The sequence below is a fragment of the Amblyomma americanum genome, chromosome 11, assembly GCF_052857255.1.
Source record: "Amblyomma americanum isolate KBUSLIRL-KWMA chromosome 11, ASM5285725v1, whole genome shotgun sequence".
NCBI lineage: Eukaryota > Metazoa > Arthropoda > Arachnida > Ixodida > Ixodidae > Amblyomma > Amblyomma americanum.
In genome coordinates, this window is record NC_135507.1 from 130270418 (window position 1) to 130292581 (window position 22164).

Here is a 22164-nt window from a genome sequence, read left to right on the forward strand (position 1 = left end):
AAAACTGCAATCATTACCCCTTTCGGCTTGTTAGTTTCCCTTCATGAGCTTTGGCCTGAGGAACGCAGCACAAACCTTTCAACGCTTCATTGAAGAAGTCATCCGCGGCCTCGACTTCTGCTTCGTCTATCTTGTCGACATATTGGTCTTTTCCCGTAACCCCGACGAACAGCACACGCGCCTTCGTCTACTTTTGCAACGCCTTCATGACTACGGACTACTCGTCACTGTCCCAAAGAGCACGCTCGGCGCTTCAGTCGTCAAATTCCGCGGCCATGAAGTTGCATCAGAGGGAACACGACCTTTGCCTCAACGCATCTCAGACCTTAAAAATTACCCCTAACCCACCACCGCTAAAAAGCTTCGTCGTTTGCTCGGCGTGCAGAAGTTTTACAGGCGTTTCTTGTCACACGCAGCCGACTACCAGACTGCCCTCCATGATGCCTTGGCTGGCCTAAGAGGAAACCAACCCGTCACGTGGACACGGGCTTTAACGCAACTTGTATTCACTTTTTAGAGTGGTTGTTTTGTCATCCTCCTCAGTTTGCATGTACAAAATTAAATAAAAGATTGATTTGTGGCGACACACTCTGCGCATATTTCCGCGCAGCCTCCGTCCGCCTTGTAATCATCCGGCCCTGCGTAACAGGGCCACACGCTCGACTTCGTTACCGATAAAACACAGTGCCGCCGCTGCGTCACCCAAGTCTCGCGTCACCGAAGGTGGCTGCAAAACAGGCTGCCAGGCAGGGAATAGAGGTTTTTCTTCCTTCCGCTAGCGAGACGCGCGTAACGTTGGTATGCTCGTCCGCTGGCATCGCTAATTGAATAAACAGTTATTACGTTTTTCTGTTGGGATTCGTCCGTCAACAGAAACGGCATCCCACAGATTGATGATTGATTCGGTGATTGAATTCACCTTCATAGAGAATGACTTATGAACAAGGTCTAGGTATAAATTCTGACAACATGCTTATGAAGAATAAGCTTTAGGCGTACAACACAATTAGCCCAGTAAGCTATCGCGTCATACCCTTAAGACGGAGCAGAAGTGTACCCTCCAATTTTTCGCTACTTGCGAGATATCCAAATGCACTGCAGTACTCTCTTTCTCATAAACGTTTTGGTTACATTGGTTACTTTATAAATATCTGTAAAAAACTCCTGACTACTTTAGCTATCTTATCTATATCGCCGATGACTATCCTCCTTGTCTCTTAGCGCATACATCTAATTTTCTCCTATGCCTAATTTTCTTTGGAATGCTTTAAGGCGTTCCACATTCTTTGTGACTACTCTGCCTACAGTGCCGAAAGGGAGTCTCTACGTCGTGTGCTGCAGCGTCTAGATCCACGCCCATTGATGGAAATGAAGATTCTCGGCCTCTGTCTGCGGAGATCGTTGGCGGTGAAGGCCTCCAAGGCACTGCTCCGCTTCTTGAGAACTTCTGGCCTGCACTTCATAGTGACTTCAATTTTTCTGCTACTCTCCTTTCTGTTTCAGTTTTTTTATTCCCTCATTGTTTTCCTCCGTGTAGAGTAGCAAACCAATTATTCTTCAATCCGGTTAACCTCCCTGCCTTTCCTCTTTTTCCTCCTTTAAGGCTACTTCCGTTTTCTGGTCCATGCACGATTCTGCCTGTGTACTTTTTGATACATAACATGCCGACCGGCATCAAGCCGGTATTCGACGTAGTAGAACGTTAAAAAGTTCATTTTATTAACTGTTTTAACTGGAGAGCGAAGTAACGGAGCACGCCGCGGGCAATTGACCAATTACTGCTAAAATGGCGAGAATTGGGTCTAGTAATAGTTTCATGGTGGTTCATCGCGCTTAACTTTTCGCAGAACACAGTTGTATCTGCATCTCATTCTGCGAAAAGTTAAGCGCGTCGAAACAACGTGGACCAATTAGTGCTCAGTTAATGTTGTACGCCAGGCTCCGCCACAGGGGGCATACGCACTGTGAAGTGCACGCGCAAAGAGGTCAAGAGAAGCTGTTGGAAATCGTTTTATTTGAGGAAGTGTTGCGAGACATGCGCGATGAGGCTGCAGCATTTCCACCGGCCTGCGAAGCAGCAGGGTGGCTCTACCAAGTCTGTCCCATCGTGTCCTGCAAACAAAAAAAGATCGAAAACCGAAATAAGATGCGAAAAGAACAACCCAAAGATGCAGCTTTCCTTCTTTTATTTTTTCTTCACGGGGAAGTTGTAGAATTCGCCGTGGTTAGGAGATCTTTCGAATAACGGACTACTATCAGCTACTGGCGGCTGCTTCGGAGCCTTGCCGACATATTTCCCCATTCGGCGCAACGTTACCAGCTGCGGTCGAGCAGTGCCGAAGTTGAACGGCGAAGTTATGAGTTACGCTATTCCCCCTAATCGGCCGCATAAAAAAAAAGTTTGAGGTCACTCCGGTAACCAGCATTGGAGGAATGCGAAAGCAGTGACGCGCCTCCTCGTTTTCCTTTGCCCCTCTTTTCCTCTCTTTGCTTCACTTGCCCCTTCTCCTCACATTTACTCGATTAAGCACTGATGTAATTTTATCCAATTTCCCAATTACCGCAATTAATTGTCTTAATTAATCAAGTTCCAGAAATTGGCCAAACTGTGTTTTCAAACTTTGTGCCTCGCTTGACATTCAAATGTGCCGCAACACGTTGGCTGCGCTCACATTTCCTGTTTTTCAAATTTGGCGCCACACGTTGCCCTCGCTTCGCCCACTTTTCGGACATTTTGGGCGCTATTTAATTATGTAATCACTCTATCGACATAATTTTTTTTCGCAGCATCCTGAAATCAATCTCCTTGAATTACAGTGATTCGTTTGGCGCTGCCTCTTCTAAGTATCTCGGAACTGCTGCGGACACATTTTGCGGACACGACCTTGACGACATTGCCTATTAACTTTAATAAACAGGCCCTGAGGGAGGGAAGGGAGGGAGAGCCACGTCGACACATCGGCGTCTGTCGCTTGGACGGGCGGCCTGCAGCACAGCTCAGCTGTGCAGGCGCTGAAACGATACCGGACGGTGGAGGCACACTCTAAGAAAAAAAGGAGTGGTCTTAGTCCTTTGAGGGGGTAAATCCACTGACGCTGTGGCGACCCCCTTTTGGTGTAACGTTACACCTTCGTCGGGGGACTAAGTGCGCACAGTGTAATGTTTAGGCTGTTATCGGGGTAATGTTATTCTGTCTGGCCAAGTGTAAGTATAACCCTTTGATGACTAACGTTACCCCTCCTCAGAAAGACTAACGCTTAGGCCATGAAAGTGTAAACATATGCTTCACTTTCCGGTGCATGTTTGCGCCCACTCGGAATAAGCTTATGCTCAATCCCAGGGCGCAAACTTATACTCGCAAGGGCTACAGTTAATCCTGTCTAATGAGCTTACTACAACCCTCCTTAAGAGCAACTTTGCACCTTATCAATGGGCGTAACATTGCTCTGCAAGAGCATATGGATTCCTCTTTTAGGTGCACCTTTACGCCATGTTAGGAAGGGTAACATAAGCGTAAGCTTACTCTCGCAGGGGCTATAGTTACATTATGAATTTTTTAAAACGCTTCTATGGTGCAACTTTGCGCCACGTCAGTGGCCATAACATTGCTCTGAAAGTGTGTATGTTTTGCTCTTTTAGGTGCATCCTTACGTCTCTTTTGGACGGGTAACGTTACCGTCCAGAGGAATGTATCCCATATTACAGTGTATTGTTACAACTTCTCAAAGTACTTTGCACCCTACGCTTCCTTCAATCAGACTCAACTTAACGCTCTCGAGACTGCCCTTGTGGGCCTCTACAAGGCAGCTCTCAACCTCCCTATCACTACCTCTACCACTAAGCTCTTTGCCACAGGCCTCTTCCATCCTCTTCGTTCTCTTCTCAGTCTCCATCGTGACTCGCAACTTGCCCGGCTTTCCCTTACCCGTCAGGGTCAGTGGTTATTGACTCAAGCGGGTATCTCGCCCATTCCAATCTCCCCGTTTACCTCTCCTATTCCCACCCCCGCTCCCAATCTTCGTATCCTTCCCCTCCCGACCAACATGTCCCCCGTCCTGCACGCCGGACGTCGTCATGCGGCCGCACAGCACCATTCCCCTCTCTTTGATACCCAGGGTGTAGCTTACACGGATGCCTCCTTCGTGGCTCCTCGAGGTTCCTGCGGCTACGCCCTGTACCATCCACACCTCCCTTCTCCTGAAACCCACACCAGCGGGCCGTATCTACACCCTCCAGACGCATTGTCCCTCGAGGTCCTCGCCATTGCGCATGCCCTCCAGTCATTTGCCCTCCTTCCCTCTCTCCAAGAGTACACAGTCTATTCAGACTCACAAGCCGCTATACACCACATACAGAAACGCACCCTGACCCCTTCTCTCCAACAGGAGGTCGAACGAGCGGTCTCCGCACTGCAGCCTTCCATCGTTTTCCTCCGCTGGGTCCCTGGGCATTCAGGGATTGACGGCAATGAGCTGGCCCATCAGCTCGCCCGCGACACACTTTTCCGGGCACCGTTGATCCCCTGGCCCAAGCCCTCGGAGGACGGTGGGAGGCTCACCCTTCGCCGCACCATAAAAGAGGTCTACCTTGAGCTCCGCCTCGACAAACGCCTTTACCCTCCTCCTCATCCATCACTCACGGTGCCGGAGTCTCGCCTTCTTCGGCACATTCAGATGAATGCAGTTATCACCCCGTCCCGCCTCTTCCTCTATCGCTATCGATCGGACCTTTCCTGTCCCAACTGCCCCTGCATCTATGCGGACCTGGCCCATTGCCTCTTCTATTGCCCGGCTGCTCAGCAGTCGGGTTCCTTCCCCCCACCCTTTCTATCCATCACCACCTGGCTCGACTGGCTTGGCGCTGAAGGGGAAGAAGAACAGCGGCTTCTGGTCGCCCAGGCGGTCGACATGCTCGGCCTATAAATTATGGTCGAATAAAAGTCTTTACTACTACTACTACAACTTCTCAAATGTAAGGCACAGGCACGTTCGGTGTGATACTAGGCATCCATTGTTATTAAAGTAAGATCGTTTTTGGGCCTTTAAAAAAAACCACTTAATTTGTAGGTGTCGGTAATGGTGCATCTACTTCAATGTATTACACACATCGAAACCAAACGCAGCATTACAATACACCTACAGAACAAAGTTGCTTGCTGAAAAGACATGATAAGCACCTCACTGCCATCAAGTTCACAGATGTTTTTCTCTTCCACATTCCTGGTTATGTTCGTGTTAGTGCGATAAGTTTGTGACGTGCCGTGCTGCACTTCAGAGTGCAGTTTCGGACTCCAGTGATTGTACACCAGTATGCACGACAGGGTTTATTTCTTATCGAATTTAAAATGGCAGCATAACTCAGCAGTCTTCTGTCAACATCATGATGGCATCCATTCTCCATGTGAACCTGTGTGACAAAAAGAAATCCTTGAAACATGACGGGCAGTACACACATTTAACACAAAAATTGTAATTATGAGATCAAAATTTAATCTGCGACAATTTGGTCTGAAACGCGAAGGCGTATGTGTGGTGTTTTCAAAGCAAGCATGCTGTACAGGCCAAGAAATAAGTAAAAGAATGAACGACACGGGCTCTGGATACCAAATCATGACACTGATTGAAGAACATGTATGCCCGACCAGCTAGACCAAACTAGAAGGCTCCTACGTTTGGTGTGCAGTACACATATCTCACATGCAGTGGAAGTATAGAGCGCAGCTCCCACTTCCGTAAATGGCCAAGTTTTTTTTAATTACAGCGTTATTTCGGCGTTGATACAAAGGGGCTTGATTTTGCACCTGAAATATGCAAGACATTAGAAGCCGTACCGCAGTATATTTGACGCCTGTAAAATGATAAGCAGGGCGTCTTCACTCACCCCGTTTCTATCGAGCATGCAGTGGTGCTACCATTTAGTTGGAGTCAGTGTATGACCATGGAACATTTTTTGCAAACAAAAATGACCTGAAGTGAGCTCTTGTTCAGCTGTTGTCCAGTTATGCTTTTGGCGCTAGCTAACAAAATTGTGGCTGAATGTTTGCCGCCTGCGCGCAACAAAAGCGTATGTGCACAGAGATAGTGCGTTTCTTTCAGCAACAACTTGCAATATTATATAAGTCAGCTTCTTAAAAAATGTCTTCCGACCAAAATTACTCGTTTACAGACAGCAGTCTCGCATTTTCAGAAAAAGGTTGGATTCCCTTTAATCCATTTTGGGACCGACTAACCCATCTCCTCTTTCGTGGCAAGAACAGGAAGTGATGACGAAGACTGTGGTAAATGTCTCGAACCCAGAGGACACACTAACAGTGAGTGAGTCAGTGAATCAACTTTATTGTCAAACAGTAAAGGCTTCTTCCCTGCCCCAGGTCCTCCCCCCTAGAAGAGAGGCTTTTATTTCCTGCCTAGCCTCTACTGCAGTGCTACCGAAGGTTGACTGCATGAGTACAATTGTACTCTTGATGGCTCTCTCCAGGCCACTTTGAAGTAAACTGGCGACATTCCTGGCTTTACTCAGAAGAGGGAACTTCACTCTTTTCGTTTCCACAAAAAAGACGAGAGTGTCGTCCGAGAACGAGACCTTTTGGTTGCAAAACAAGCCTTGCGAAGAAGCTGACTTACACATTTCTGCTAATGGTCTATTTTGCAAGTTGTCAACTCTCGCGAGGATTAAGTGACTTCAAACAGCGACAGAAAAATGTCTGCGAGTGAAGGTTAAGCATGACCGTCGCAGCATGGAGCTAATGCTCGAGTTCGGGGGAAAAAAACAGGCCCTTTTTCTGCATTAAAATGAAGAGAAAATCCTGACCGCGCCACTCAGCTGCGTCTGGAAAAAAGATGCCATATGGCTATGGGCCTCATCATAAAAAAGGTTTGTACTCCAGTTTAATCAATTTTAAAACTTCAACCACTCAGAGCAATCATCAAGGTTCTGAAAGAAACTAGAACTCACCCTCTGAAGCTCAAAGACCACATTAGCTGCACTCATGCTTGAGGTTGCATTCATTTTGCAACGTACATCCGCCGCCAAGAGTTCAAGAAAGGCGACTGTGTCGAAAACAGCTAATTGCTTCGTATCTAAAACTTATTATTGGAGATACAAGGACACACAATTTGGACCATGACAATTAATATCTATTCTAAGGTCCATGAACTGGCGACGGCGAAATTGAGTTGTTTTACTAAAAGTGAACATGAGCGTAAGTAATTGCCCACCACCACCCGCCCTCTACAAAATACAAGCAGATAAATATTCGACCGTACTTACCAGGACTGATATGGCGTCATCGCAAAGTTAGCCTGTTGGCAGGCTATCGAAACGCGTTATTCGCTCGGCGACTGCACACCACAGGTACAGATAGCTAGACAGGCACTGTCCAGAGACGCGAAGTGCAAACGGCGCCCTGCAGCACCTTCCAGTACTAGGCAGTGCCACGACAGGTAGCGCTGTATTCGCGGAAGGACGAATGAGCGAACCCACCCGTCCTCGGCACCCTTTCTTTCCCGCCCCTCACCCTTTCCTCCTTTTGCGGGCAGATTTTTTCTTTTCCTCTTTTCGTTCCCCGCACCGGATTCCGCGTGCGATAATAATAATAATAATAATAATAATAATAATAATAATAATAATAATAATAATAATAATAATAATAATAATAATAATAATAATAATTGGTTTTTGGGGAAAGGAAATGGCGCAGTATCTGTCTCATATATCGTTGGACACCTGAACCGCGCCGTAAGGGAAGGGATAAAGGAGGGAGCGAAAGAAGAAAGGAAGAATAGGTGCCATAGTGGAGGGCTCCGGAATAATTTCGACCACCTGGGGATCTTTAACGTGCACTGACATCGCACAGCACACGGGCGCCTTAGCGTTTTTCCTCCATAAAAACGCAGCCGCCGCGGTCGGGTTCGAACCCGGGAACTCCGGATCAGTAGTCGAACGCTCTAACCACTCAGCCACCGCGGCGGGTATTCCGCGTGTCCCCCGCGTGTGCTTTCTTGGTGGAGGGAATTAGCATACCAGAGACATACTACCGGTTTTAGGTAAGCCTGTTGTGCACGTGCGGTGGCCCTTCCCGGCCGGGTGATTGCTTCTGCGCATATGTAAAAAAGTTCCTTGGTTAACTGTCGGCATAAAAAGTCGCCTGTTTTCTTGACGGCTTAATGCTGAAAAAAGTGTGCGGTAGGAAATATGCCGAATGTACATAAGCTCAGCGCTTCTCGCCTCTAAAATGGCAGCCACTATGAAGGGGGTGCAAGTGTGCTTTAATATAAGTTATTTGAAATATTGCATGTAAGTTATAAAATGAGCAAGTGCTCGCATTTGAGCGGAAAAAGCCTGTTTTCAGATTCTGTTCCTGCTAATTTTTACATGTACGACAAATTGCTACTAGTATTGCTAGATAGAAAACTAAAGCTTGAGAAAGCTCCGTTATATATCATTCAACACCTTACGGAAAATAAGTGACCGAGTACAACTGAAATGACTCCATCACAAATGTATATGAATACCGGGGTGAATTACAGCCTCAGGAAAGTAACGTAACAATTACAGAAAACTAGGCTGTTACTCTTCCGTTACCTTCCTCCCAACATTTATAGTTCCATGACACAAATTTACTCAGACTGCAGTGAACTGCAGCAGCTAGCTTGATGATTTGTTCTTTTAATAAACTGCACATCTCCAACCAAAAATTTTAATTTTAACCCAACGTTTCCAGGCTGACTCGGCTCCTTCACCAGGGGTGACTGAGGGCTGTAGCGAGTGTCTTTTAAGTATGGAGGGGAGGAGGGGGTCAAAGGAGTGACAGCTGTGATGCGAAAGGCATGGTGGAGGGAGAGAGGGTGTTAAGGCTGTTAGTCACGTTGTTGCACTGTGGGGAGGCGGTCAATGGCGACTTTTTTTCGTTGCGTTGAAGAGCGAAGTCCCTGGGCATATACTGGGGGCAGGTTTTCTTTTTGTGCGGTTTATCTTGTTCGGGGTGGTTTTAATGTGCCAGGATTCCAGAAGGAGCCTTTTGTGATAATTTGTTTCGGTTCCCAGGATGCTGGTTTCTTCGAAGTTGATTCTATGGTCGGAGTCCTCGGCATGTTCTAACCAAAAATTTAAATTTTTGTATGAGGATGTGCAGTTTATTACAAGTCTTCAAACCCAACCAGACAGGCAAATCTGTCAAAATGTTTAGTTTTCAATGATTTGTTCTACGCTGTTAATTTCCGAGGGCAATTGTTTTTCGAAGCTGCGGTCAAAAACGTTCCTACGTTTACTGGCGAAGCGATAAGCGGCTGCACTGATCACTTTTAGAACACCTTGCGTCGATTTTGGGTGTAATGAGAGGTAAGCTGCGGCGCCATCTGACAAGACCGGGAGGTGGGGGGGAGGGTCTACAGAGCGGTCACGTCATACCTCTCGGGAGGCAAACTCCCATAGAAGACGGCGTTGCCCCGGTTGTGGTGCGGACATGATCGTGCGCGATGCTTCTCGGCAACCGGTCTGTTGTCGCTCGGTCGCTCGGTCACAAAGAAAACTGCTTGCCGTCAGGAAACTGTACCTTTGGTTCCAGCTTTCTTTTTTTGGGGGGGGGGGGGGGAAGGAACTGATTACATTTAATAAACTGCAGAAAAAGCAATCGAATTGCCTGGAACTTTGCCGTTTGAAAAAAAAAGTAATAAATTAATCACAAAATTGCAAGAAAGTGCAGCTGATTACAAGTAATCAATTACATGTAATGGGTTACGTACAACTCTGGTACGTATCGTCATATCTTCTGTACTTTGAAACCGCCGCGGTGGTACAGTCGTTATGGCGCTCAGCTGTTGGCCTGAAAGACGGGGGTTCGATCCCGGCCGCGGCGGTCGAATTTGTGTGGATGCGAAGTTCCAGAGGCCCGTCTACTGTGCGGTTTCAGTGGACGTTAAAGATCCCCAGGTGGTCGAAATTTCCGGAGCACTTCACTACGGCATCCTTCACAGCCTGAGTCGCTTTGGGATGTTAAACCCTCATAAACCATGAACCATCCATACTTTGAAAGATCTTCTAAGCGGTATTATTAAATAACAGCCAAGACAATGTGCCAGATATCAAAATCAAGCAAATCTGAGCTTGCAGTTGTCACAGGAGAGAAAATCAAGCCAATGTATACTAAAAATACAGGTACTAGTTTACTCAAATTTAAGAAGCATTAGGCACACACACATATATATAATCGATAAAATGTGCATGTGGAGATGGTCCACAGGATGTGGGACACAGATTTGTGCGCTGACCTGAACGTAGTGAAATTATCTCAGTCAAAAAGCATACTTATTAAAAAATAAATTTCACAAAGATCTTGCAGTGTTCACACGTGTGTCAAGGATTCACGATCACTTCTAAGCTTCTAATGCGGGATAACTTCAAGCCCTTGAGTGTACTCCTGTGAGCAGGAAGTCAGCGCTGTGCATAGACAGCAAGGACATCACGGTGGGGGGTTAGCGTGGCTTCCGAGCTGCGCGTCCGCTGCTCTATCCCGCCTTCGGTTAGTCATACGCCGGGTCACTGAACGTAGACCCTGTATGTAAGAGGGGACAAGTATTCCTAGGGAGTGGTAACATTGCCCCGCGTCTGAATGATGATTTAAAGAGCTTTCTTCGCAGGAGCACAACAGCGCTCGGCGTCGTACATCGGCGAGACCAGGAACTTCGCCGAAAGAATGAAGCAGCACAAAGCGGATTAAAAATCTGGAGAAGCGGACTCGCGACAAAAAACTTTTTGGACTAATTGCTGCAGTGACACGTGGCCAAAGGCGCCTTCTTTCTCCCCTTTCCTGCCCAGCCCTTGCTACAGGAATTTGCGATTGTGCCATGAGAAATGTGAGCTATAACAAAGTTGGAGCACTCTGTTATTGATTACACGATAATTATTTATGACAAGCACGTTTTCTGCTTTCTGTTTTTCTCTTCGCGTATAGCATTCAAAAGTCATTTTCAAATTTAATTGAGCAATAAACAAAAATTCCATTGCCAGAGAGGAGGAGAAAGCGTCAGAGAACCCAAGGCTCCTTCCCACAAATCAGTAGGTTCACCTGCGTATGCGCCACTCAGCATTTCCCTATTTCTTTCTGCTCCTTTGTAAAAGATGTCCTTGGGCTCATCCCCAGCCCTGTTAACGGCAAAGCTGTCAAGGGCAAATTGCATTTGCGTTATCACTCGTAACGAATGTCCTACAGACGAGCGTGGGCTTATGGTGCAAGTTTAATCATGACACTAAATAAGGGCCCGCCGATCTTGCCATTACGTGCAGCTGAGCGCGAGGAGGAAATATGCACTGCTTGAAACGGACACAGAATTAATGCGCATAGAACGTGAGCGTTGGAGCTGATCGCCGCATCATGTCAAATTAATGCATGGAATGTTTGTAGTCGTACTAGAAACAGTCTATATGGAAAAAAAAGATGTAAGCATTTGAACTCCGTTTTGAGCGTAGACTGCAAAGCTTAATCTTTTTACTTGATGTATTTGCCACACAAGAGAAATCGACCATTATATAAATTCTTTCCCGTCCCTGTTTGATATTTTTAGAGCGCAATGGTATACTTGGCCAAAAGTGCAAATTTGACCTCCTAAGAGGTAGTTATGTTACATTTTTAAGCATAAAGTTATTATTTAAGAGCTTAGTGTTATCCAAAAAATAACAAGCTATACATTACATTTTCTTAGTACAACCTTACTCTCTATTAATATGGATAATGTACTCCCCCTAAGGCATAAACCAACAATAAATTATGAAGACCACTTTCGCACCTTACAAGTGAAAGCTTAAGCCAGATACAAAATGGTATGTGTGATCAAGTCTGGCTTAAACTTAATTCTTAAACTATGGGTTAATATTTCGCTCCAGAATGCAATGGCTGGCCTTCTAATCATGCAGAGTAGTGGTGCAATGTGTACACAAGAACCAGGCATGTATAATTTGTAGTAGTCGCGTGTTTTGGTTTAGGCACAGTGCAATAACAGAACAAGATCTTTCACAACTGAAAAACATACTACAAATGGCCTTTATTGTATACAAGGTTACAGCCAAACTGCTCAAAGTCCACCTATTTCTTATCCTGGAGGACCAGACAGCAGGACAAACCTGGGCAGTAGACAAAAATAAACACACACTTAATACACTTGGACAACACATAAAGAGGCATAGAAAGACGAGAAATTTTGTAATGCAGTAACGAAAAAGAACTGAACTTTTTCAGTTACAAAAATCATGAAACAACCTGTGCTCAAGTTCTTGTATGAAGGCAAGGAAGAAATAAACAGGCACAAAAAATTTAGTTCTCGCAATCCCTGTTTTCTGAAAAACTAAGGCAGATAGGTCGATGTGCCACAACATTGTGCCAAATTAAGGTTCCATCACAAAAATGGCATCAACTGCTATAAGTAGGTGAAAACCATTTTATGTTCTGAGGCTACCAGACGTGTGCGCCAATAACTTAACTAGGGCTATATAATGTGACAATGGCACTGCCTCGAAAAGAGCATTTTCAGATGCCTCTATATACCGTAGCCTCCTTGCTATAGCTGCATATAATTTAATTTAATCATTATAGATGGAAGCCAAAGGGCGCTTCCTGCATTGCAATTAATATTGTGCGTGAGCATGTGAGCTATGAAGACACAAAAATGACGTGAGTGCCATCAGAGCATGCTACAGTAAGAAACAACTCAAGAACAAAGCGGTAGATGCCGCTCAAAACGGGCCCTTCAACCAATGGCACTGACCGCTTCTTCTGGTGTCACGGTTAGTCTGATTAAGCCCTTGTTTATCCCCCTTCATCAGCTCCCCCATGGAAATTTCACACTAGCAGCTCTAAAGAGATTAATCAAGACGTGGTGAGAATCGATCGACGCCATTGGTTGGAGGGCATCCTTTACCGGGCATTTGCCGCCTAGCTCTCGGGTTATATCCAACTACAGGCTGCAAAAACGGAGGAAGTGACGAGCCAGATTACAAAATAAAATCAGCAAATGGCAATCAGAGGCTTTACTTGGGTGCGCTAGCCACACTGAAGAACATCCGCATATGCCTGGGCCGCCATCATCAGTGAAATGACTTCACAAGGGCTTTTACCGCACCTTAGTGCCACGTACCTAGTTTACTTTATGTTGCATTGTTGTGTTATTTCAGTTTTATACACCACGCAAACAACCAGCATTATGGTGAATTTTTGTAGTGCACTTTCTTGCTCAGTGAGCCCACCCTTGCAACTCACCTCTACGAGGGTTAAGGTCTTCAGTTATAATGCCTACACTTACCTACTGTCCAATGTTAGTGCAAAGCACGTGGGCCTAAGCTATATGAAGCCGGGAAGGGAGGGGGGAGCTTCACAAAATGTGATAGGGTGGGCGCACTCAATGGGGCAGGGTATACAAAGCTACTGCTTTCACATTTTTTTAACTCTGCCATATTTATAATTCTCTCTGGCACCTGCAGTCAGTCGCACTGCTGGTCACTGTCACAGCCAAGGTACTATGTGTCTCTTTACAGTGATGACTTTAGAGTAACAGTTCCAAAGCTTTGGTTAACCAGAAACGCAGGGTTTTGGGGGGAAAAATTTATTACTGGTATTATGATTGAGCAGAAATACAATTCGAACACAAATAACCACTTCGAGAGAAAGGAGCACTGAGGGAACATTGGTCGCAATCAGTAAAGCTAAGTGTGAAAGAAGTCACAGTTCACACAAAACTTCATCCCTTGACTCTGTCATTGACGGGTCATTCCAAGCCAAACGTCCCAGAGTTAATCTCCATCATATCCGATTTGTTCAAAAGATTCATGTAAACTTTTTGCAATGTGTGAAATCTAATCAGATGCCGAAAAATTTAATCATGAGGTGAGCGCAGTTTGAACAATTCGAAACGTGTGAAAAAAGCACCGCTCAACGATCGACCAAAAATTCAGATTTTTAGAAGGTACTCCACAAATGTATGAATGACATTTCAAAAAAGATTTTGGCTTTTGATATGTTTCATATCTTGTATTTTTGAGCGGTATAGTTACTTTTTTAAGTTGAAATAAAATGTAAAAATTCGACTACTTTGATATTTAAAAAATATAAACTCCTCAGTGGAAATTAAGAAATAGCCATCTTGCTTCCCTAGATGTCTATTATCTATGAAAAATGTTACAGCTCATGCAACTGAATGAATCTAAGTGAAATCAAATTCTGAATTTGCAGAAAAGTTCGTTTGAGACCATAAAAACTCGTTCATTTCACTCTTAGGTGGTCCAAGTAAATATACCAGCGATGGCAGGTTTAGTAGAACAGTTTATTACGATTCGATTCCTGAAGTTTTAATTGATGTGATTTTTGTATAAAGCGAGAATAAAATTTTTGAAGTTGACTTCGTCCGCCGCGAGCTGCGTCGTCTCTTTGCAAGGCGGAAATTTGGGCGAGTTGGTAAATGTTCATTTTCGCTCTCAGCGCAACACGAACGGGACACAAAACGAAGGACTAGCACAAACAGGCGCTGACTTTTGCGCCTGTTTGTGGTAGTCCTTCGTCTTGTGTCCCGTTCGTCTCTTTGCGCCTCATCATAGAGCACAGCACAGCTCTCAATCCTAAGTGAAGTTTCTACTGCGGACAGGCATCAGAACATACGAATTGATAATCGTGGGAGATTTTCTTTGCGCTTCCGGGGTGGCAGGTGCACCAGTGAGATTGTTATTCAGTGTGTTCGTGCCCCACTGTCATTGTTATCAGACATGACAAACACATATACTCCGTTTCATACATAACAGGCAACGCTGCGGATGTAGTGTGTCCGCAAAACCATTTTACTGCACCACATATTTGTTCTTCTCAAAGCCGCGCTCAGTGTTTGAACAAAAACAAAGCGGTATAAAATGAACTGGTATCGCTGAAAACCATGCTCAAAGCTGTGAGCCGCTTAGTGTTCAGGACCTCTGGCTATAACTTTCACTGAGTGAGGACTATCTTTTAGGCGCGGATGGTGCATATGCGATTCGTCCTAAGAGATGCGTATCGTATCACCACATGTCGTTTTTTTCTTCTCGAAGTCTCGATGAGCTGCAGGACAAAAATGTGGCAACAGGTAAAACAAAGGGCAGGAAGCTGTCATCCACGGTAATTGAGATTTGCAGCACGAAATATGCATGTGGTCACTGAGCTTGTATCTTGATCTACATTTTAGGCACGGACTTGACCTTTGCAAGAAGGCGTGCTAGATTAGGCAGCGTTACCTGCTATGCAAGAAAAAGAGTATACAGGATTCAAGGAGGAGGCGACTGCGTGCCGGTGCCATGGTCGCAGTATGTTTGATCACTCGAGAGCGAGGAAGCTCCACTCGATCGGGCCGCGCCAGAGCAAGCATGTTTCGCGTTACCAGAAGCCGTGCTGGGGCCTTCGTACCGTCACGTGCTCTCAGAGGCACATGATTTCCGTGGTCTTATTCGGACATTAAAAGGACAGATGTTACAATAGCTGTGCCGAGTGGTCGTTCCTTCCTGGTGGCACAAGCGAGACAGCACACTGAAAGCCATAGTTCTACTGCTCTGGGCGTCTTTATGCCATAGCGGATTCGTTTGAACTTCAAAAACGAAAACGAACTCGCTTATCATATACCACCCGCCGAATGTCATGCAATACCTGCCTTCACTGCAGCCCTAAACATGCACTACAGTGATTGCGGGTAAACTGAAGTGGTTATGCGGCCATAAATGTGTCATTACAGGTGCTTTGTTACCCGATGAAGCATTAAGAGTTGACGCAACTTGCACCACGAGAGCTAGACTTTAGAAATTTTTTTCTCGCTTTGAACCAAAACCACCTCGAATAAAACTTCAGAAATGAAAGCTAATCAATTGTTCTACTAAACCAGCCATCGTCTGTATTTTGACTTGGAATACCTCAGGGTGAGATAAAAAAGTGTTTACTTATGTTCCGAACTACACTTTACTGCACATTCAGTAATTTACTTCACTTTGACTAATTCCGTTGCATCAGCTGTAGCATTTTTTATTGGTAACAGAAATCTAAGTAGGCAAGAAGGCCATTATGAGAGGACGTTGATAATTCTTTAATGTCAAAATAGTAAACTATTTAATTTTATTTAAACTACTTGTACTGTCCAAAAATATACGATCTGAATCATATCGAACGCCAGATTATGTGCGAATGTCATTAAAAATTTGTCCAGTGTTTTCTAAAAATTTGGATTTTTGTTCATTATTGAGCAGTGGCTGGTTTCACGCCTTTCCAAAATGTTCTAACTGAGATCGCCTCACAAATAAACATTTTTTCGGCAAAAATATTTTAGCTTAGGTAACACATGCTGGGACCAGTTTTAATGAATTTTCTTCAACAAACTGGAGATGGTCGTGCGCAATATGTGGGACATTTGGAGTAGACTGTCGAATTCATAAATCTCACTTCTACCCAGTAATGCTAATTATAATCTAATTAGCGTTCTTGGTACACTCTCTGGCTCTTTCTTGGCACATTAACGTTTGTACGGGAGCCAGAACCAATTTAGAACTGAGGTAATGGAATTTTAATTTTTCCTAATGCTTGATTCATTCAAACTCGTGATCGGAATACTCCAATAAAACTCCTGACACGCACCCACAGACTCGTTGCCACCGTTTTCAAGTGAATGGCGGTGTAGCAAAGCCTCTGTTATCCCCGCCAAAAATTAATTAACTGTAGAGACGCGCAGTTGCTAAACCGGCTGGCCGTGGTAACAGTTGTATTTTGTTGTTTGGTCATCGCTAGCTTACAAAAGCTACATTTTTGGTGACAGTGGTCTTGTTGTCCTTATAGAATTACATAGACTTGATACAGGTAAACATCAATCCATTGCAGGGTTTATGGTTTATGGGGGTTTAACGTCCCAAAGCGACTCAGGCTATGAGGGACTCGATGCATTGTAAGTGTACCTATAATGCTTAATTGAATGTTTTCACAATCAATAAGGCATGACAAGCAGCAGAATACAATATTCATAAACTATGAATGACAGAGCGCAACAGTTTTAGTCTCTATGTGCAGAATATTAGTTCGCACTGCTATCAGTTCATATCCTCCAGCAGACCACAGTATTATGGGAGTACCTTACAGTACCGAAAAGAATTACAGGGAATAAGTAACTGGTACTGCTACTGCGAACTTCCCATCAGCTGTTACAAGCTTGTAATGCAAGACCATGCTCTAATGCTTATTCTGCTGAAATAGCGAAAATAGTAACAATAGTTTTTTAGTCACTCTGACTGCTGGGTTGTGTAGTCCAATGAGCATTTCACAAAGGCATCTTCTACAATAAATCTGCAAGCACAAGTCCTCACATACAAACTTCTGAACATTGCTCATTTCAAAAGCAAACTGTTGAATGTGTTAATGACCTCTTCTATGTTCAGAAATATGTAAGAAAGTTCCAAATGATGCACTCACTGAAGAAATCCCAGCTTTCTAAGCTTTTCCAAGCGCAAAAAGGGTCATGGCCTGGACCACTGCTGGCAGTGGCATTGCTTGTAGGGCAAGCAGCAAAACCAGCTGTTTGCAATCTGCATTAAATATGAACACGATGATGTAGGTCATCCTCTGAAAAATACATACCATCTTTTTATCACCATAAATATGTAGCACAATTAAATGTAAAACAGGCCTGCGCAATAAATTTACTGCTCAGAAGTACTGTCTAGGATGCCACAGCATTTTATTTCACAGGCAGCATTGTAACAGCTGAAAGGACATCATTATAGTGAACTAGAATATATTACAGTGGCTCGATCGGGAGGCCGCGTCTTCCCTTCCGGCCGCCCGTTACGCTCTGGAAAGCCACCAGAAGCGCTGCTGCTTTCATACTGCAGCGCGGCGGCTCAGCCCACTAGGTATCACAGAGCACTGATAGGCAATAGTCTTTAATGAATGCTTTCGCCAGTTGGAATTGCGTTCCAAAAAATTACGAACGATATCATGGCAGAGGCAGCATTTTCAAGTACAGCTCAAGTTCGCTAATTTCCAATTCCGTAAGTATCTTGATATTTATTTATTTATTTATTTATTTATTTATTTAGGACATACTGCAGGCCCAGTGAAGGGCCCTGGCAGGAGGGGCACAACAAACACAATACAAAAAAGCACAAAACAAAAATCAATGAACGGCCTGTTCAATGGCATCAACGTCAACTCTTGATGATGGTGGTAACTGATTCCACTCGGTAATGGTGCGGGGAAAAAAAGAGAATTTGAATATGTTAGTTCTGGCAAAGTAAGGTTTTAACGATTCAGTGTGCCTGTTTCTTGTTGACCTGGACGTTATCGGTTGGAGATACAAATCGGGGGCCACTGACAGTTTGTTAGTTTTCAATAGAAAGAGAAATCTTAACCTTAGTATTCTACGCCGAGTTTCAAGGGACTGTATATTATGTTGAAGCAACAGAGCAGATGGTGAGTCAGTGGTGCGATATTTAGAAAATATAAACCGAACTGCTTTGCGCTGAATTCTTTCAAGGGCATTAATGTTAGTCTTTGTGCGAGGATCCCAAACAGTGCATGCATACTCAAGTTTTGGTCTAATCATGGTGTAATATGCCAATTGCTTAACGTTAGGGGGAGCTAGTTTTAACTTGTGCCTAAGAAAACAGAGATTGCGAAATGAAGAAGAGCATACGGTTTCAATATGTTTATTCCAACTAAGATTATTCGTTAGTGTTACTCCTAGGTACTTGTATTCTTTGACTTTGGAAAGGTGCCGAGTGGGAAGATTATATGAAAAGAAATGACTGTTTCTTTTATTAGTAATCCGCATAAATACTGTCTTGTCAGCGTTTAGTTCCATCCCCCATTTAACGCACCATTCACTAACATTGTGTAGGTTATGATTAAGGAAAATCTGGTCGTCTTGAACTTTACCTTCATTAAACAAAACACAATCGTCGGCAAACAACCTAATTTGAACAGGATGAGAGATGATGTCTGTAATGTCATTAATATAGATAAGAAACAGTAATGGCCCAAGGACACTGCCTTGCGGGACACCAGAAGTGACTGGAAGTTTGTTAGAACAATGACCATCGATACTAACATATTGAAATCGGTTAGATAAATAAGCCGCAACCGAATTAACAATAAAAGAAGGAAGACCTATAGTTTCTAGTTTATGGATAAGCTTATTGTGCGGAACTAAATCAAAAGCTTTCTTAAAATCTAGAAATATGACATCTATTTGGCCGGAATGGTCCAGAACTTGAGCGAAATTGTGAATTACGGATGTAAGTTGGGTGACCGTAGAAAAGCCTTTGCGGAAACCATGCTGGAAAGCCGATAATTTGTTGTTGACATCGAGAAATGTTTTAATGTAATTGGCTACGATATGTTCAAGAAGCTTGCAGCATGAAGAGGTCAACGATATGGGACGGTAATTATTAAAGAATGCGGTATCACCTGTTTTGTGTATGGGAACGACACGGGCCACCCTCCAATCGGGTGGTAGACTTGAAGACAAAAGAGAAGCACGAAAAATGATAGCAAGAAAGTGCGAAACCATCTCAGCATAACGATGTAAAAATGAATTAGGTATTTCGTCAGGCCCAGGAGTTGCTTTTGTTTTAAGATTCAAAAGCATTGCAAAAATACCAGGTTGAGATACGAGATCGTGCACAGGCTGGGAACAAGAATCACGAGTTGTGAAATTATTTGCAGATTGGGAAAACACACTGTGAAAATATGAATTGAACTTGTCAGCAATATCTTTTTTGTTGGTGAGCAACGTGCCCTCATGCATCATCGCAGGCAGGGATTTTTTTTCTTTGCTTAAAAAATTCCAAAATTTCTGAGGAGCGTTACGAATGAAATTCGGCAAAATGTTTTGAAAGTAATGTCGCTTAGCAGCCGCAACAGCTTTGTTCAAAGAAGCCTGCTTCATTTGAATGATGTTGTGAGGGACACGGGCTCTTCTTAAGCGTTTAAGTTTTCTTTTGAGATGCAAGATTTCTCGCGTAATCCAGGGATTAGATTTGCCACTTTTTTTAGCTCTTGATGGAATAAATTGGTTGATACAATATGTGCATATGTCTTTCAACTTGATCCAGAGATCAGATGTGTCAGTTCCGACAAAGGTGCTGAGACACAGATCTAAACAATCTAATACACTCTCATCCCTGGCACGTGAGAAATCTTTTACAAGTACGGTTTTGGACGGTACGGCACATTTATCAGCGACGAAATCGCAAGTGAAATACACCAACTCATGATCAGATAGTCCTTGATGGATCGAAACTGAAAACATTTCAAAAGAGCGGTTCACAAAAATCAGGTCAAGAATGGAAGCAGATGAGCCATGAATACGTGTAGGTTGTCCGACTACCTGTTTCAAATTATGACACAGCATAATATCAAATAAGTGCTCAGCATTTGCGCAATGTCGTGAATTAGATGAGGCCAACTCCCAATTAGTGTTAGGTAAGTTAAAATCACCGACAAGAACTACGTTTTTATGTTTGAATGATGACATGTGTTCCGACAAATCGCGTAGAAACTGAGGAGGGGAATCTGGAGCTCGGTAAATAGCAAATAAAAAAATGGAACGGCCCCTAAAAGATAGCTTTAGGGAAATGCTTTCATGGTCATCAATTTGCCGAGTTAAAGTCGCATGAATATTGTTTTTAACTAAAACCGCCACTCCACCACCTCTTGATAATCTGTCACGCCGATAGATTTGATAAGTTGGAGGAAAAACGTCTTTGTTATCTATTTCATCGCGAAGCCATGTCTCCGTAATGATGACAATATGTGGATTGTACCCAAGAAGGAGTGCCTCAAGCTGTTCGCTTTTGTTGATTATACTCCGTGCATTAATGTTAATAAGTCTTAATTCCTTCTGGATCCGCGCACTACGTCATTCACTTTTTCGTGTGTTCCTCGATGGCAGTTTCACTCTTGCGCTAGTGGTATCATCCCACGCAAACATCTGGCCAGCAACGAGCAATTTATCATTGATTAAGGTCACCTTCATTTTCTTGTCTCTCTCAGTTTTAGCACTATCCCATAATAGTTTTCGTTTCCTGAGGGTTTCCTTTGAGTAGTCATTCTGAATAGATACTTTTTTTCCTTTTAGCTTGTGAGCGTTTTTAAGGACTTTTTGCTTTTCATTGTAATCCTGAAAAAATATGATCACAGGCCTGTTGACCGTGTTCTTTCCTAAACGATGAATTCTACCGACAGAAGTGCAATGGACATCAAGTGTTTCCGAGAAAATTTCAGTCAGAACCTTCTGTTTTAGATCAGATTCTGTCTCATCTGGTTCCTCGTTTACACAAAAAACGACTATATTGGAACGTCTACTGTAATCTTCCATATAGACCAGTTTCGACTGCAAGGCGTGAATTGTGCGTTCCATATTATCAATACGTTCTGTTTGTTTTTCAAAATCCGCAAAGCGAGAGTTTTATTCAGATATTGTTTTTTCCAAATCTACTTGTGTTCTGAGTGCTACAATCTCAGCTGTTAACTTGGAATGAGCTGTAAGCAACTGCTTTAATAGTTCTGTACGGTCCTCATTTGAATTATCAGGCCCAGGGTTACATTCAATGTCACCACATAAAAGCAGCGCGCAAACACAAAACACGTCTTGGGCAATGATGACACATCGTTGTGGGCACGGCAGGACCAAAAGACCGCGGCAATCACTTCTAATTGTAGTAGAATAACAACCAACCTGTGCAAAGCAGAACAACGAAGCGTAAGGCAACATGCCTATGTGCGGTCCGCTGTGCCCACTGAAGTTGAAGCCTGGCTGTCGGTCTTTTAAACGAAGGTCCGGGCAGGTCACATGGAACGGGGGCGGTGCTTGAAGAAGGTAATCATTCCGCCAGGAAATGAAATCTCCCGCATCTGTTGTCAAATAATCTTGAAGGCACGTGTCGACTGTAGCGGTATCCTGATGAAGAAGCAGTTTGGACGGACCGAGCAGAAAAACCTGTGCAAAGCAGAACAACGAAGCGTAAGGCAACATGCCTATGTGCGGTCCGCTGTGCCCACTGTGTGCCCACGCTGTGCCCATGAAAGCCATGATGCATAATTATTCGTGCTAAATATAAGGTGAGAAGAAATATGTGGGCTTCTTTCCGCCATTTAGAAGAAGTTCTCGCTTACTGGAAAAAATT

The 22164-nt window shown here is 44.0% G+C and overlaps 1 protein-coding gene across 1 annotated transcript in view; it reads right to left on the reverse strand.

Moving 5' to 3' along the window:
* Positions 1–2002: 2002 nt before the first annotated feature.
* LOC144109893 (uncharacterized) overlaps positions 2003–22164 on the reverse strand; it is a 651790-nt gene continuing 631628 nt past the window's right edge. Inside the window, exon 6 of the mRNA XM_077642657.1 lies at positions 2003–2112. Within this exon, the coding sequence (XP_077498783.1) occupies positions 2089–2112 (24 nt within the window). The 3' untranslated portion in view covers positions 2003–2088. The remainder of the gene's footprint in view (positions 2113–22164) is intronic.